The 18,195-nt window shown below is 44.8% G+C and overlaps 1 protein-coding gene across 5 annotated transcripts in view; it reads right to left on the bottom strand.

Annotated features, from left to right (window-relative positions):
* Positions 1-18,195, bottom strand: part of NRP2 (neuropilin 2) — a 121,938-nt gene that overhangs the window by 36,292 nt on the left and 67,451 nt on the right. For all 5 annotated transcript variants that reach the window (XM_037912001.2, XM_037912000.2, XM_037912002.2 and 2 more), the window contains exons 11-13: positions 15,339-15,455; positions 12,796-12,948; positions 1,388-1,650 (exon numbers count right to left, since the gene is read on the bottom strand). In XM_037912001.2, coding sequence (XP_037767929.1) covers positions 1,388-1,650; positions 12,796-12,948; positions 15,339-15,455 — 533 coding nt within the window. The remainder of the gene's footprint in view (positions 1-1,387; positions 1,651-12,795; positions 12,949-15,338; positions 15,456-18,195) is intronic.

The following is an 18,195-nucleotide window of genomic DNA, read 5'->3' as shown; positions in this document are numbered from 1 at the left end:
CAAACCAGGACAACTGACGTGGGGTTTCACTGGTTATCATGGGCTCAGCAGGAGTTAATCGGCGTAGTTCCAGTGAAGTCAACGGAGCAACATGGATTTATACCAGCTGAGGAGCTGCCCCATTGAGTGAATACTGGACACAGGACATAATAAAAAAGAGGTTTACTACGTGGAGTAAGTTTAAAGTGATAATAGTTAGCTGTGAAAAATGCTGAGTGAAAATACCTGCGTTATTTAAGTAATATTCAGTTAGTTACTTAATGGCTGTACATCATTTTAACATGCAAAGTACTACCTAAACGCCAAGTACCCTTATCTGTACGCACATTGTGTGCACTGGTATTTTATTAAAAAGCCAAACGAACGCACACATACCAGCAATACATCTCCAGGGATACTGGTACAAAGACCTTTGCTTCATGTTTGTAGCCATTGCTTCCTTTCCACTGATAACTTGAAGCCCAATCCCGCAGTCCTCACACAAGGAAACCTCTCCCTGACCTCAACTGGGAGTTTTGCAGGAGTCGAGACTGCAGGGTCAGACCCCAAGTTCCACGGGGTGGGGACCATGTTTTCCATTCTGTTTTGGACAGTGCTGAGCACAGTGACTCATTAATAAGTAAGAATAGGCAGCACATGTTCCCTGGCTAGCTGGCTGAGTTTTGGCTTGCCTTACCAGCCAGCCGTAGCTGCTCTTTGGCTGGAGAAGAGATTGATACACTGTTCTGCAAACCCTTTCATTAACTTCACAATGGGGTGCTGGCGGCGTTGGAAAGGTTTTGCAGGACTGGGCACGTGGGTCGTGTCTATGTGGGCCCAATCCTCTTCCCACTGACACAACGGAGGCAGGATCGGGCCCTTAAGTCCATATTATCTGCTTGCCTTGAATGCCTTCTGGTCTCAAGGTGTCACACAGACCTGATTTCACCCTCCCCTATCCCCAACACCCAGACTTGGAGCCAAGGTCAGGAAAGTGGTGTTTGCTTTGTTTTCATTCTCTCTTTCAAAGTGGGCTCCCTCTCTCCCACCTCCCCACCTTTCTGCTGGCAGGATTTGTTTGTGTTTGCTCTTTAGGGCTTTGTGTCTCTTAGATTACCTGATAATCATCCAAAAGAAAAGGGAGGAAAATATTTGTAAAAGGGGAGATTTCAGAAATATAAAAGGCAACAGGATGAACAAAGACCTAAGTCTGTTTATAAAGACAGCCACATTCTGAATAACAAATAGAGTGTTATTTAGTTACTATAGCAACATAAGAAATACATTGAAAACAGCTCTGCTCGAGGAGGTTCCCTAATGATGAATGGGCACAGCCCTTTGAAATATTGACATATGTATCACTAAAATCCACTCGAAGCTCAGAACAAATGGCCCTTTATCATCTTACTTGATAGTCCATATCGTAGCTTGGCAGAATGATCCGTCCCTCTTTCCACTCATCCCCTTGGTCTTCCGAGATGATCCACAACAGCTTATTCTCCTGGTTTGCTTCCCGCCACACCTGCAGCATTATCCCATTCCTGCCAGATGCGTGGTACTGGAACACCATGCAGACAGCACTCCTGGGCAAGTAGATCACAGGGCTGATAAGTCGGGTGCGCTGATCCGCTCTCCTCCCACTGCTCTGCAGCCGCAAGTAGCTTTTACTCTCTGTTCAAGGAGAAAAGAAGTAGAACCTGATCCAGTCACCTGTTAGCATCTGTAATGAATGTTACACCTTCCAGTTCTCAGCTGGAGATGCTAGCAAGCACAGCTGATGACACTTCATAGTTCTCATCCAAAGGAGAAGTTCTCCCATAGGAACCCGAAGTTGTCCCACAGGGTTGATTACATTTCCACCTGTTAATTGGACCAATTTTCAAACCCAGGTAGTTAAGTTAGGGCACTTGGATCTATACCTGGATGCTCAAATGGGAACAAGAGCCCTAAATGGGTCTTTGAGTGCCCATGTTGATTTGAGTACCCACGGGCAAAGTTGGGTGCTCTAACTTAGGTTTGAAAATGAAGCCCACAATATATTCTTTGTGTGATGCTTCATCTCTTGGTTCTTCTAAAGGACGTCAGCTCATATTTTGCTTCATGGGGTATGCTGGTCCTTAGAACCTACACTGTGGACATTAAGGGGCACCCTTTTTGAGTATCATATAGTGATTGAAACTCACACACAATTGTTTAGTGAGTCGTTTGCTGTATACAGCCAGGTGAACTTCATGTTCAGCTTCAAACAGATCCCCGAACTGGGATTTCCTTTCTATTCGGAACATGAATACTGGGCTTAATTTCTACTGATACTGAAATGGGAAGAAAGAATGAGTGAGTCAGTTCTTGCTGTACATCCAGCATGAACTAGCCCAGAACATAGTCTCAGAGGATTCACAACACGGATTCCACCAAAATACCATGAGTAGCGCAATCCTGAGGTGTTTCTCATTTTAAAAACAAACAAAAACACTGCTGCACATTCATTCAGCACCATTTCATGGCGGGGAGATACATAGGGTGGTAGCTGTTGGGAGGGAGAGATTGGAATAACAAATAAACTGAAAACTTTGTTCCTGCTGCTGGGAAAACTGAGACATATGTCTGTGAAGTGAAAACCAATAGTGACAGAAAAATTCTAGAGAGAAGAATTCTGTGAAAAGATCAGGATTTTACAGGGACTGAGACAAAACTAGCCCTGCCAAGAATGTCTACATCGCAAACAATGCAGATAAATCAAGAGCTACTACTGGGAGTTAGAAACCCTGTGCTGTATCAAGCGTAAAGTCTGTACTTCTGTGGACTTTAGTGTCTGGAAGAGAAATACCCACTGTATAAATACAAAGCCTGAGCAGTAAGGGAGATGTCTTTTTCACCAGCAGCCATAGTGTGGTAGGATACCAATAATGACACTGGAAAGCATAAGGCAAAGATTGACATAGTTAGGACACGTTTCAGTGCAGTTATAGTCCGAAAAAATGACTCTACAAGAATGACATTGTGGGGGGTGGGGGGGGAGTTATATTTATTCTGCCTGAAATTTGCTTAGCTTACAAGCTTGAAGTTGATTTTTCTAACCGCCAGCATTGCAAACGCATCCTACTATCTGGATATCAAGCTTATCAAGCTGTGTTCTTTGTGATTCTTTTCATCACCAGTGGTAAGTACTTTGCAATCAAAACTGAGCTGACAATTTTGTTGATGATACGTGAGGCAGAATAAACCCAGCTCTCAGTTTTTCCATGCTGTAGCTGGATTGGCCCTGAAGTGCAAATAAGGGATCAAACTTGTTTTTGTAAGAAAAATAAGCAAATATGACTCAGACAGTATTAAACTCCAGGAGCAGGTGTGTTGAGTACAGTAATGCTTTTTTAAAATGCACAAGTCACTTTTCAGACTATAACCATATATCAGTCCCTAGGGAGGGGGAACAGATAGCGGTACGTATAAAGGCCAACCACATCTGATCACACAGGCGAAGTCCACAGATGTAACTGGACTCGGAAATGCATGTAGCAGCAAAAGGCCTTCAGCATAGCACTTGGCTGGGTTTATCTAGACTACTCGATATCTTTATCTAACCCATGGCATTAAAATAAATTCCACAAAATAAATTCCACTCTAAGCGCTACTCCTGTAATAGAATAAGTGGAAGCCCTGGAATTCTGAAATATATTGAATTTAGAAGGAAAATGCTACTGCTGATATTTACTGTACTTTATGTGCCAGTTCTTCTGCCTATCCAATACAAAAATGAACACAGCTACTCTATGGCTGGTATGTGTCATTAGCAAAGCATGTGACAGCCCTTTTCTCTTTTCCTTCACTCTGACACAGATACCACGACTTAGAGATGTGTAGTTTCCTCTCCCTACTGCACTCCTGCTGTCTTAGCTCCTTTGACCTTGATGGGTGGGATTTTGAAAAGCTCTTAATTGGCCTAAGTCTGCTCCCATTGAAGTTTTACCACCAACATCAACAGAAGAATTAGCTCAACACTGAGCAATTTGAAAATCACGCCAAATGCATCTCCAGAACTTCAAACAGAGACCTGTAGATTGACTGAGCTCAGGTTTCAAAACACCAGAAGGCAGATCCCTTCCTTCCCCCACCTGCAAAAAAAAAAAACCCCCATACAATCAATTTTGTGCTGCTGCTGCATCAGCTAAATGAAGTTAAAGTCAAATTTTGTCTGAACAAAATACTAAACTTTTGTGTACTCCCTGTACATATGATCAAAAAGTAACAGAGACACGTTCATTCCTTGAGAAATTCCACTGACTTCACATGAATTTGTCCACTTTGTCCACTTTAAGGCAAACATCAGCAGAGAAAAGATCAAAGAGTGTTTGCCAAATCCCAGCTGAATGAATATCATTTGAAAAAAGTACCATGCTGTTTTCTAGTGGAGGAGGGGTCTAGTGATTCACTACAGAGTGGTAGTGGAGGAGGAGAAGATGCAAGAGATAAACAAGTGGAGGAAGCAAAAAGAACAAGCTGTACTTCACGCATAAGCAGTGATAAGATATAATCAGTGGCCAAGGTCTCCTGAATTCAAATTCTCTTTCTATAATTCACCACCAGCCTTTTCAAAGGAAAAACAAAAACAATCAACCCCCAAAAAAATACCCTCAAAAGAAAAAAACAAACAGCAACAGTATAATTATCTTGAAGCTAAAACTGCTTCCAAGGCAAGTCACCCAGTCATGAATAAAAACACCACTTGGATTTCTGAGTTTTTAGCACTTTCTGAAAATGGAGTATATTTGACTGTATCCTCATCCTCCATGTATTGCTTGTCTTCTTAGACTTTGTCCTGCCATGAGATCCTCGTGTCCCTGGAGAGACCCAGTCAAGTCAACGGGGCTCTGTCTGGTATCAGGGGGCTGTCTGAGTGGATCCAATTGCAGAACTGGTGCCTTGAACTGTAAGCTGTTCGGGGTAGGGATGTCTTCCAGTGTGTTTGTACAGCATCTAGCACAATGGGGCCTCAATCCTAAATGTGGCCTCTGCATACCAAGCTTCCCAAAGCTAGAGTCAACCCTCATTTAGACATCTAAATAAAAGTGGCCTCATCGAGTGAGGTGCTGAGCAACCCTAGCTCCCACTGAAGGTCTTGAAGATGGTCAAAGGCTCTGAAAAACCAGGAGGTTGCACAAATTACATAGTTGCACCTTGCTTTGTGCACACGCACACATTGATCTGGCTCTGCATCATGCCACCGCTGGGCCAGGAAAACAGCCTGAGCTAAACAGCCTGGTGAGAATACGTTGACTTCAGTGGAGTTGTGTCTACTTATATAGCAGGGCTGATCTGACCTGTTAACTCTTCCCATTTCCATCAGTTTGTGTAATCAAAGAATCTTCTGAAATGCTGCCAAAAACAATCCAATATCGCTTCAACACAACCTCTTTCAGAGGCGTAGTAGCCTGCTGAAACTCTATGTTCCCTGTGTTTATAAGGACTTTCAGCTGGTCTCTTTTTGGAGCGATAAAGTGCTGTCTTGACCTATTTGAACAATACCAAGTAGTATGAGCCACAGGTGTGCTCATTCTTTGGGCAATTCCACCAACTGCTTCCCTGCAGCTGACAGCGGGTTTTGTTGGGATGTGGTTTTGTGCTTTATAAGGCAGTTTAGAGAGAGACTAGTTGAGCAAAGGCAGACATTACTTGCTATGCCATTTGAACATGAAGCTAGTGGGTCATTCTAATGGCTGGAGGGACCTTAATGAAAAGCCTTGTGAACATGCTGAGACCAACTAAACAAGGCCACCGCCGAGCTAATTGCTGACTCAGCATGTCTGAGCCTCGCTGTTCCAGTCGTTGATATTTCTGACAGTTAATGGAAGTCTTGCAGCGCAGAGAAGACACCTGAAAGAAAATCTCTTGTGTGGCTAAAACATGTGAAGAAAGACTGTACAGGAGATTTGATCAATCCTTTCAGGATCAAAAAATGCATTTCAGCCACTCTCCTGGATCTTTGCTTCAAAGCATCTGTTCTTGCTAATGACACAGTCGATAAGGCTCCCACAGAACTGGCATCGGAGGTTCAAGAGGCCAGCTCACAGGACAAATACGTTCAGGCATCTTAGCCTGCTGCTGTTTCTGCAAATGGTGCTTCTGTCACTTTCCATGGAGATTTATGGATGCATCTGGATTTAGTAGAGCAAGAGCAGCGTGAACATGCAACCATCACCGACCAGACCACAGCATAATCAATTATATGTGTACCTTAGCGAGCCCCAGATCAATCACAAGACTGATCCTCCAAACAAACCATCTGGAAATCCAAACAAACCATCTGCCCAACACGCACTTCTTTTGGTTAGCACCTTTCCCTCCTACTAGCCAGCCATCTGAGAGAGTATTAGGTGCAGCAGGGGATGAAGTCTCACAGTTCAGGTCATGCTTAAATCATGAGTTGGTACAGCAGCTTATCTCACAAGGTCAATCTATCTGTACTTGGTTCCTGAATACACAACAATTGGCTCCCAAGAAAAACAGATACAATGACAGGTCACAGCAGCACATCTGGAGGTGTTCCAACAGAACACGTTGGCTCGGATATAGACATTCAATTACCACAATTCTCAGTCAAAGGCCATAGAGTTTCCTCTTCACTGGACATTGTTGACTTACAGTTGCTACTCTTATGCAGGATCTTTGCATTCACCTAGACCTCTTTCACAAGTCACTGCACTGACCATTATTGCAAAGCTAATTCCTCTGGGACTTTCAGTGAAAGAACCACACCACACCAACACCGGCCTCCTATTGGCTAACGTGAATACATTCTCCCGCTCCTTCAGGTCATCATGTCCTGCTGCTGCGTGCACAGCTTTGATGTCTGTGATTTCCATCACTACGTCATATTCACAACTACCACTTCCATCTGCATCCACGCATCTATATCTAGCTCCTGCTCTTCCAAGCTTGCGGTAAATGGTCCAGTGGAGGGGGCACTGATCGGAGGTTTAATTCCCAGCTACGCTACTGACCTGCTGTGTGACCCTGTACCTAGCTCTTCATTCCGCAGGGGTGTTGGTAAGCTAAAAATTCATACTGACTGTGGGGTTCTCCAATATGGTGATGAGGGCCATACGAATTCTGGTTGTGGATGCTCAGTGCTTCAGATGCTCAAGTAGTAGTTAGAGCCAGATGTTTATGATAAATGTTCTGCTCAATATTTGCATGAGGACCACTTACAAACCAATGGAAATGGCGCACTTTTGTATGAATCGGATGTGTGTGTACCCAGGCTCCCACACACTGATCTGTGTGTCTCCACACTTTTATGCATGCACAACGAAAGGCATCAGCCCACAAATAAAGGTATTACATGCACAATCTGGGCATCAGTTTTTGTTTACACATGTTGGGCGCACACACTTTTCAAAACCTGCCCCTGGGAGTCACCAGCCAGTGAGCCATTTTCATGAATCCATGGGACGAGCCAGTCCACTACCTAACATTTTAAAAAATCTGCTTTGCTTTCCAAAGAATACTCCCACCCAGTTTTACAGGCAATATGTGGGCGTTTGTACGTGGCGCCAAACACCAGCAAAGGAATGCAAACATCCATGTATAAGCCACGAAAGGAAGACTGGCCTCTGTGTATAAGGCTAAGGCCAAGTACTGCTTTCACTGAAGTTAATGGGAGTTTTGCCAGTCCTTCAGGGACAGATTGTGACCCTGGCTGTGCTGCAGTGCAGGAGGGCAAGGGACATAAGAACTCCCTTTCTCCCTAGCTCAGGCTACCGGCATCGCAGGGGCAAGGGAGGGGACGAAGAACACCCATTGCAGGGCTGCTGCTCTCCCTCTTGTGCATGGGCATGGGGAGTGGCTTGAGCAGCTTAGCTGATGCACCAAGTGAAGGGATCAGCACCAGGCATAGGGCTGGAAGCAAGGGAAGAATCAGCAATCACACTGTAATTCACTATGTGGTTCGGGGTCTGTTCTTGGGGCAGTGCAGCTACTCGCCTCCCCCTTAGTTGGGGTGTTGGCAAAGCTCGCAAGGATCAGGGTCCATTCACGCAAGTTAGGACTGGACGACTAACTTGGCTCCAACTCAATCAATGGCAAAACTCCCACTGTCTTCAAAGTGATTGGGCTTGGCCTCAAAGGGTCAAACTGTGTCACCCTTACTAACACTGAGCAGGACATAACACTGCAAATAATCCCCCAAACCTCACTGGGACCCGTCAAGGCATCAGGCTCTATTCAGCACAAGTAAGGGTATTACAGTCTGGCCCTATGTGCAGGACTGGCCCAATCCTACTCCATGGAAATTAACAGCAAAGCTTTTATTGATTCAGTGGAGCAGGACTGAAGTCAGAGTGCCTAAATTCTCATGGATTGCAATAAAAATTTAGCCCTTGAAAACCCCAGGGGAATAACACAAGGAGGGTAAAAGGATCACTGGCAGCTTAACTATGGCCCAATATTTGTGGTTTTTTTTTTTTACAAAATGAGCTCTTGCAAAACCTCAGAGCAACGCAAACGTTTCCCCATTGGAAACATTTTTAAACAAATAAACCTTCCCCTGCTGGGTCTGCAACCAAAATATGGCAGCACTTCTGCCCCCCAAAGTGAAGTAGGCTACAGACCAAAAACCACAGTGAAATTCTCTCCATTGATTTTCATGGCTCAATCTCAGAGAAAGTACAACAATGGGGAAAAGATACATTGTAAAAATCCTACCCATTAGTTTTGTAGAGTCACAGGTGTGGTTAGCAATGGTGGATTCATACAGGTGCTTATTTCCCATACGTAGGTCTGAACAGCCTTTGCTCACTTGGATAGATAGGAGTGCACATATAAGGGAGGGACGATGGAGCCCTAGGATTTCTAAACTGACAGTGTTCTTGTAACATCTTCTAATCATTTCCTTAACAACCGTAAAAATGTCCAAACATCCGTGGTCCAGATTCTCAGCTGGTGTATTCCGCTGATGGCAATGGAACAAGACCGATTTATACGAGCTGGAAATATGATGCCCGGTATCTTTTAGACTCCTGGCAGTCAGTGAAGATGATGACTTTGGCAGGGCTCGTCAGCACCTACCCGTCTCAAGACACCCAGCTTAACAACTGGAATAAGTGGGTTTATCGTTAGGTCCCTCAAGGCCTGGATCCTACCCCACTGACAACAATGGGAGTTTTGCCATTGACTTCCGGGGGAGCAGGATCAGAACCTCATTGAAACCTGATCATGTTGCAAATTGTGGTAAATTCCATCAAGGCAGCTAACAGGGGAAATCTGGGAAGCATGTGAAAATCCATAGAGAAAAAACTGCAATCCCTTTTCGGGGCACGACAGTGGAAGAAACTGGGTTCCTTTGCCGCACAAAAAGGCAAATTGCAGCTGGAGTAAGAACGGGCTTCTGCTGAGTTGAGCAGCTTGGCTCCACTTTCGCCAATAGGGGTAGCTGAATTTGTCACGGGAGGTTTTAAGGGATGACACGGAGACCATCCATGTCGCTAAAAGCACTAGGAACATGGTGCTGATAAAAGAAACGCCAAGGTGCCTGCGAGAGTATCTTGGAAATAAAACTAGTGGAATGAAAGCAGAGGGTGTCTTGGCAGTCTCAAGGAGCCATTACCCATGCCAAAGAAGAGAAATAATTGTGAGCACACACACAAAATGCAATGGGAAGATATCTAAGGAATCTGAGCTCGTCTTTCGACAGACTTTTCTAATCAAATGCCTTTCAGATGATATTTCGGCACAGCCACTTCCTCCTTCCCATGCTCACTCAGCCAGGGCCCCTCCTTTTAATTTAATTTTTTTATTTTGCCATCTGATGAAGAAATAGAAACACATTCCACATACCTCTTAAAGGCACAGTGCATTTCTTTCTCTCAAGAGTTCTAGGTTAGCACATTAAAAATTTAAGGATCTCCAACAACTCTGAACCCCCCATTAGCATGTGCCCTGCCCCTAAACTAAGCACAGCTGCTCTCCTTCACCCAACTCCTCACCCTTTGTAGGAGCAGGGGTTCAGAAGGAAAGACCACCCTGAACAGAAAGGACTTTTTATCCTTTCTTGCCTGGTGTCTGATGATGAGTTTTATAAGTAGAAGCAAAATGCCGGAGGGGGTGACTAGAAAACCATCAGAGGAATGAAGGAGTGTGAACTAACAATATAGGTATTCTGCTCCCAGTCAGCAGGCTACAAGAGGCTCTTTTTAACATTACAGGTCTCTTTTTAAAGCTGGAAAAAGCAAATAGTTGTTTCCCTTTGTGCTGTGTTTTCCTTCCTAATTTTTTAAAGCGGGAACAAAGTTAGACCCCATGGTCCTTTTTTGTATAAATCCCTTTATATTTCTTCAATGCAGTGAAAAGCCAGACATGCTCACAGCCAGGTGGCTCATATATGCTCGTGTCTGACATTCTTCTCAAAACAACAGGGTGTAACTGATCAACGTGGCAGGGCCAGCTGTGATTCTAAAGCCACTAGCTCTTCTCACGGACTCAGCGCTTCAGGTGAGAGTGTGGGCAGAGGGAGGAGAAGGGGCCAGCACCACTTTGGGGAGCCAGCTCGCCTTTCAGTAGCCTTTGTTGTCATGAAGCATTCCAGGCTCAAAAAGAGACCTAGGCTCTATTCGCAGTTCTGCCACTGATCTTCTGTGTGACCTTGGGCAAATCACTTCCTCCCTCGATGCCTCTGTTTCCTCTCTGTCTGTTCAGACTGTAACTCTTCAGGACACGGACTCTCGTCCTATGTGTCTGTACAGGATCTAGTACAATGGGGCTCCAAACTCCATGGGGGACTCTAGGCACTACTAAAGAGACATCACCCACCTTGTCTCTCTAATATCCTGGGACCAACACGGCTACAGCTACACTCTAGCTGCCACTGTAATGCAAACAACAACTACTTAGAGAAATCGCTCTGTGGTGGCCAGCTGCAAAGCTCACTAAATCAAGGAAAAGACTCCCACTGGCTCCAATGGGCTGGGGAACAGGCACTAAGGGCTAAAGGGACCTGCAATTCAGAAGTAGCAGAGAGAAAGAGAGGCAGGGTAAGAAACTGAAGGACAGAGGAAGAAAACTCCACTAATGTTGCAGACACACAGGGAAGGCTGTATCCTCTGCAGGAGCATCACTCATCCCAGATTGTCCCTAAACAAACACACACGAGTCTTTTAAGAAAAAAAGGTCAATTAATTGTAGGAAGACTCGTGGGAGAGGAAATGAAATGAAAAATTGAGTCTGAGTTATAAAAATAAGTAATTTTTTTTCCTACTTGCAGGAGGCTTATTACATTAATTAAACATTATTACAGCGAATGAGATGGGGAGGGTTATTAAGCCTGGGACTGGCAGTAAGTGTTCTCTCCTGTTGCCTGAGGCCCCAGTGATCTTCAGATATTAATCTTCTCAAGCACTCAAAGGCTGAAGAGATAAACACTCAAAATATGAAAATATGTTTCTCCGTTTTTCACACTGTGACCTGTGTCAAGCCAAAGAATCTGTCAGATGTCCAGAGAGCCTATGCTTAATACAGCACTGACGGGGGTTGTAAGAGATCTGGGTGCCTCATCGGTCAATGGGAAAAAGTGTGTGTGTGTATAAGTAAGAGTGTGTGTGTACGCATATGTGTGTTTAAGAGGGAGGTGTGTGTAGAGATGTAGAGGACTCTCATCATTCAATGTATTTCATATATATATGCATTCCTCTTTGGCTTTGCCTGCCAGGTGCTGCCTATGCTGCCTTCCAATTGGCTGTTAGAACTGTCAGTCTGGCCAGTGCCTCTGTTATGTGGCTGACAGGTTGAATGCTTTGGTTTCAACACTCAAATCTATTGGTAAGAGCCAATGGGAGAGGTCAACCTGATCCATCAAATCCTCATGCTCTTTAAATACAGGCATTAAAATCCTTGTGCCTCCATGTGGCATCTGGAACGGAGATAATGCTGGGTGAAATATTCATCTGTACCTCAAGTTGACTCAATGGGACCCTTGAATTTCCTGCACAAAACTCAGTCCACGTTCATCAAAATTAAGTGAACATAGGTTGAAGTTATTTGGAAGCTGGTGAACCTGCTTTGTACCCCCAACAACACTCCTCCAACGTCATCTCAGGTAAGAAGATGGCACAGGTCCCAGGGCTGGTTCCAAGGTACAGGGATAAGGAACTTCTGCCTCCAAGAAAACTTGCAGGGGTTGTCTCACTTCCTATCTCTGCAAACAAATCTTAGCAAAACCCTTCTTCAGCTAAGCCCTGCAAGGCTCACTCAGCCCTAGTTAGAACACCAAATCCTCTGTTCCCACAACACAGGCCTATGCCGGAACAGATAAAGAGTAAAACTTAAGCAGAATTTTTTGTATCCTTAGGTCCTGGTGAGTTCTATCCCAACAAATGATTTAAGTCTATCCCATGCAACCACAGGGTGCAGAATAGCTGAAGTCAAGCTCTGTCCAGCCATGGAATTATTACAATGTGTGTGCACATAGCAAGAGGGGACGCACACTGTGGGGAGTATTGATGGGCCCACGCGAGGAAATCTGGATCAGGATTTTGATGCAAGTCCAAACATCCCTATATTGGGCGGGCAGGGGGGGCAAGATTCAGCACCAGGCTGCTTGGTTCAAGCCCATCTCTAGTGGAGAGTTAGTGCAATTCAGTGACATGGTTATCGGACCTGTAAATAAGAAAAGAGCCAACAAAGCAGAATATCCAAAGAATTAACAAAGGAAAACATCCACTTCTGCAGAATCTCTGCCACTGTTAAGCAGCGTTGCAATAATCTTTTCCATGGAGAAAATGCCATAGTCGTTCCCCCCTTCCCCTTGCAATGTATGAATTGGCTTACCAGGTAAGGACCCAGTGCTTGGTCCTGAATTGCTGAACCAGGTGCTTCTAGAATGGAAAGACCACATATAATCTGTTGCAGGGTCATTAGACCAACCACATAGGTCTTCAGGGAGGTCAAAGTTGCAATTGAATCCTACAGGAAGCTGGGCATCTTATAAAAGGAACATAACAAAATAAAACTTGATTAGAGAACAACCTGCAATAGAGGGATGCTATTTAAAAACTAAAATAGCTGGCAAGTCATAAATACTGAAGAAAGCATGAAATCTCTCTCCCACGGATGCTTTCAACCTATCTCATGTTTCGTCAGCTCTGAGGATCGGCCTTAAGTTCTGCATCATCAAAATGCTCACATCAAGTCCTTCAGCTAATCCACCAAACTAAGCAAATATAAATGCAGGCACCAAATGCTTCCAGGCTCTAATCAGCACCTTCTCTTCATCCCCTGGAGTGGCCAAATATTAAATTCCTTCTTAAATGTCAGAGACGAATGTTTCCCAAGTGCCCTTGTGGTGCAGTGTAGTTCCACCCTGGCTCCAAAAAAAGAAGAATCTCGAGTGCCTCAAAAGCCCAGCTATCGAGTGACAGATCTAAGCATTCGTGCCAGAAGAGAACAGGATGTCTGGAATTATGAATGGTCACCCCTGGGTCAGCATCCACTAATGAAAATGTTACCTATGCAGCTATGGGGCAGCAGTGGTCTAGTGGAATAATCCAAGGGATGAGAGTCAAGAGAGCTAGGTTCTATTCCCAGCTCCACCACTGACTCACTCTGTGACCTTGAGCAAGTCACTTAACCTCTCTGTATCTCAGTTTTCCCATCTATAAAATGAGGACAATGCTTGCCTACCTTTGCACAGTGCTTTGAAATCTCTGGACAGATTTCATTCTCAGCTCAAAGCATCATTATATGAAGTGAACAGAGCCCTCGGTAGCAGAACTTTGGACAGGGATAGCTCTTGGGCCACAGGAGCGGGCGTCACAGGAGGCTTGAAGCTCAGGCCATGTCTACACGGTGAGTTACTGCGCGGCAAGCTAATGTGTGAGTCTACCGCATGCCAGCTTGCTGTGCAGTAACATCCGTATGGACACTGCTACAGGGCAATGAAAGTCCTGGAGGAGGCTTAGTCTCGGCGAGAGGAGGCTGCAATGCCATCTGAGCAGGGAAGTCACTGCATGAAGGCTAGAGAAGGGACCTACTCTGAGGGTCTGCTTCTAAAGCAGCACTCTGAGAATGTCAGAGGATAGACTCCTGACTGCGAAGCACCGGGGGAGGGGCCAAATATAACAAAGGCTTGTTTGTAGCTTTCCTGAACAAAGAGAAAGTTTTACATCGCCACGCCCCCAAAGTTAATGACAGTCAGCAAGAGCTCCGTGACCCACGCAATAGCCGTCAGGTGAACACTACTGTACAGTGGAAAGAACCCTTCCCTACCGAGTCCCAGCTCGGAATAAAGCAGTGTGGACATGGCTCCTTTTATTCCAACCTAATCTAGCTCCCCAGGGAGAAAGACTCTTTCTGTTAAAGTCTCCTGAATCTGATGGTCCAGAGAAATATGCCTCATTGCTTGTGAAGTCGAAGAATGAAAATCACAGCTAAATATGAAGGGAACATCCTGGATACTGGCTCTACATGTTAAAATGTATCACCAGGTAGAAAGTACGTCTCACGCTGCACTGCACGGCACTCCTGATTTCTGTGCCTTTAATGAAAAACGGCATCCTGAATTCCAAAGTTACTCCACTGACGTCAGAGGAGTTCAACAGGTGTAACACTGGTGCACCAAGGATCAGGCCCTTTGTGCTGTGTCTGTGACTCACATTTCTAGAACTGAAACATTATGAACGGTGTGAAAGAGTTAACTTGTTTTCAAGATCTCATTAGGTTCCCCTTTTATGTTTCCATCAGGCCTTAAAGCTGATGGGCCAAAACACTGACAGAAATCTCACCTGGAAGCCTCTTCTAATGCAATTTCTAGTCAAAGTTTACCGATCCATGAGGTCTGAATAAATGTCCATGCTGTTGGGTACTTATCCAAACCCTCAACTCTGAGGGTCAAACTCTGCTTCCAATTACAATGGAGTAAACTCACTGAATTCAGAGGAGTCAATCCCCTACATATTTATGGTACTTATGTGGTCCCTTTAATATAGTATATGAGCATCCCACAACCTTTAATGCTTTTATCCTCTCAACACGTGTTTGAGGTAGGGCAGGGCTACTATCTCCATGTTGCAGATGGGAAACTGAGACATGGAGAGACCACAGGGAATCTGTGGTAGAGCAGGGAATTGAACCCAGGTCTCCCAAATCCCAGGCTAGTTTTCTTACCACTGTATTGTCCTTCCTTTCTCCCTCACTGTACTATCCTTCCCTGGTATAACAGATCAGACTTTGACCCTGATTCTTACTAGTACTATCATTCTACAGGTTTCCAGGACTCAGTCCCACTGAGCAGGAGCCAATGGAAAGACAAGAGTGTTCACTTAACTGTTAACCTATCATTTACTGTGCTAAGGGTGCCTGCGTCTGGTACGTACCATCACCTTCTCCACAGCCATCACCACACTCTGTCGTCTCCTCATCAGTAGGGTATGGAGAGGTGGTCTCCTCACTCTTCAAGGTGGGCTTCAGTGTCTCTGAAGTGGGTTTTACAGCTGCATAAAGAAAATGAAGGAGAACAGGTGATAATGAGCCTCATTCTCAGAGAGCCCAACAGAGGAAACCACACAGAACTCTTTCTTTCTGAATCTTATAACGAGAGGGCAAGAAAGCAGTAATAATTTCCAGCATGCGACGAATGTCAGCATGGCTTGAATCACTTGTGAGCCTTCTTTTCCTCCAAAAGTGGAAATAGGGAGTTCTCTGAGCTGTGGACCCTGCAGGATAAGGATCTCCTTTAAATCGACAGGCTGTTTTTTATACTAGCTAGCAGGTTTGTTGTTACGCTGGATAACAGAGATCCCAGACAGCACATTATTTTCTTTCATAAAAACATAAAAACATATTCCCACCAGTTGTGCCAGTCTTATAAAAACAAGTCACTCAACACCACAAATGATGTAACCACAAATGGACCCAGAGAATCCCTAGCATGCTCTGGCTCAAAGCAGAAAGTGTCTGGTTTCATGCTCCACCTTCCTGACAATTTAAAGTGGCTCTGTACCATTTCCTTCTCCTCCATATAGACTCTGGGAACCTAGCTAAAAGCAGGTGGCAAGGAAATTTAAGCAAGAAGATATTAAGATCAACATGACATGACATTAAGCTCCATCTTCCTCTCCATTTACATGGGGAACACAGCAGTCAGCAGAGTCCACTGTTCTTCCCAGTTTTAAAAAGGTTTCTTTGCTCTATTACCTGTGATTAGGATTCTTTATCGGCACCCTTCAGGATATTACTTAATAAAGCCAGAAGCTGAAAGAAATGGCTAAATACATTGAATATTTTCCATACACTGCTTCCCAGCTTCTGTGATTGAACATATTGCACATAAACTCTTGGGTTCCTTTTTTCCTTTCAGCTGCCTTTTATTCACAGTAAAATACTGAACAACCTCAAAGCCTCCTAATATTAAAGTCCAAATTTGTTACTACCCCATAAAACTCCAAATGTTACCGAGAAGCAAATTGCAAGCAGCAAGGCCCAAAAACAGTCATTAAAAAAAACCCTCAAAAAACATCAGCTGAAGGCAACACGTCAAAAGCCGCAAGTTACTTCCACTCGATATGTGTTTTTGTTGTTGCTGTTCTTGGGCTTTGAGATTTATAGTAGGAATGTGACAATGGGAAAGGACCTTGAAAGGCAAAGTACCATATGCAGTCCAGATGCTCGGCTGGTGTAAATTCGTATCGTTCCACTGCCCAGCACAGCACGTAGCAATGACTATGCAAGCATGACAAGATGGTGAGACGAGATAACGAAAATCGCAGGGCCAAAGTGGGGTGTGACTGGAAAGTGAGAAGGAGAAGGTCTCTCTTCCACCCGGCAGTGTCCGTGCGGCGAGAGGTACCTGCTGATCATGCTGCAGAGTTGTTGGGCAATTGAAACCAGATGTGTGGAACTTCAAAGGAGAGAAGAGAAGTCACAAGCTAATGTTCATCAATCTTCAATCTTCAGAGGAAAAATGTTAGCAGGTCTTTGATATGAGCCAGCTGCTGACCGGTCACTTCAACTTTTTTCTAGATACCTGCCAACAACCTGTTTTTGAGCCTAGTTGCTATTAGTTACCTGTTTGAATTGATAAAAGTCACTAGCCATTGATAGAAACAGTGGCAGTTGGGCAGGGTCCACGCTACAACTTATAACCCTATTTGAAAACATTTTAAATCGTCGTGTTTTAACCACGCTCCTGACCTTGTTCCCAAGCAAGTGCTACAGCCTTGGGCTTCACAGCCAGGCTTAAGCACAGTTTGGTAATATGTTTGGGTCTCACCTACAGAACAGAGCCATGTCTTAAGGCTCGGCTACACAAATGAGTAAGACTGCAGCACGCTGGGGGGTGAATCTACCCCACGCTACCTTGTTGCAGACTAACTATGTGCACCCTGCTGACAGCTGTTAGAGCCCTTTGATCTAGTCCTCTTTGAAACAGGACGAGCTCCAAGGATCAGCGGCATGCACATGGATAGCCAGACCGAGGCAGGGTAGCGCAGGGTGGAGTCACACCCCAGCTTCTCACACTGTAATTGTTTGTGTAGACTAGCCGTTAGTCACACCAAGGGATTGCTACATTGTAACCCATTGGGTTTTGTAGTTTACATGAAACCACAGTTACTCTCCGCTCCCCAGATTGCTTGTTAACACAGTTGTAACAAGATTTTCCCCCTCACTTCCAGAATTACAAACCATGCTACAGTTACAGGGATGAATTCTTGTAAATAAATTAAGTTAAGCACATTTATGGCCAGCAGGTTTTCCTTTTAAAAGTTGCAAACTACAAATGACTAGACAGTCATGTTGGGAAATGATGGTCAAGGACACTACTTGGAAAAACTGTGCTTGACGATCCCTTTTTAACATGGTTGTTGCTAGCACAAGTTCAAAGCTCGCTGTGGACAGAGCCATACAGGTGAACTTACACAAAAAGCATAAAGGATTGAGACAGCTGCACTGTAGAGTATGGCCTGGATTCTTTGCTGCAACAGAGTAAGCTGTGGTGGGAGGCGGGAGAGGCATCATGGAGTCAATTCTCTGCCTGGGTTAGCACAAGTAAGAGTAGCCTGGGGGCTGCTCTAAGCTACACCAGCTGGCAATGGTCCCCAAGGGACTGTCTGTCATCTGGGGATAGCAGAAAGCTGCAGAGGGAAGGAGGCATAGGAGCTTGCTCTACTGACTCTACACCCGTTGGTGACTCCTCCATGCCAGAGAAGGTCTCAAGGGGGATAGCACCAGTTC

Source organism: Chelonia mydas, chromosome 11 (genome assembly GCF_015237465.2).
Source record: "Chelonia mydas isolate rCheMyd1 chromosome 11, rCheMyd1.pri.v2, whole genome shotgun sequence".
NCBI classification, from domain to species: domain Eukaryota; kingdom Metazoa; phylum Chordata; order Testudines; family Cheloniidae; genus Chelonia; species Chelonia mydas.
The sequence above is the reverse complement of the archived record's forward strand: the minus strand, read 5'-3'. Positions and strand labels throughout refer to the sequence as shown.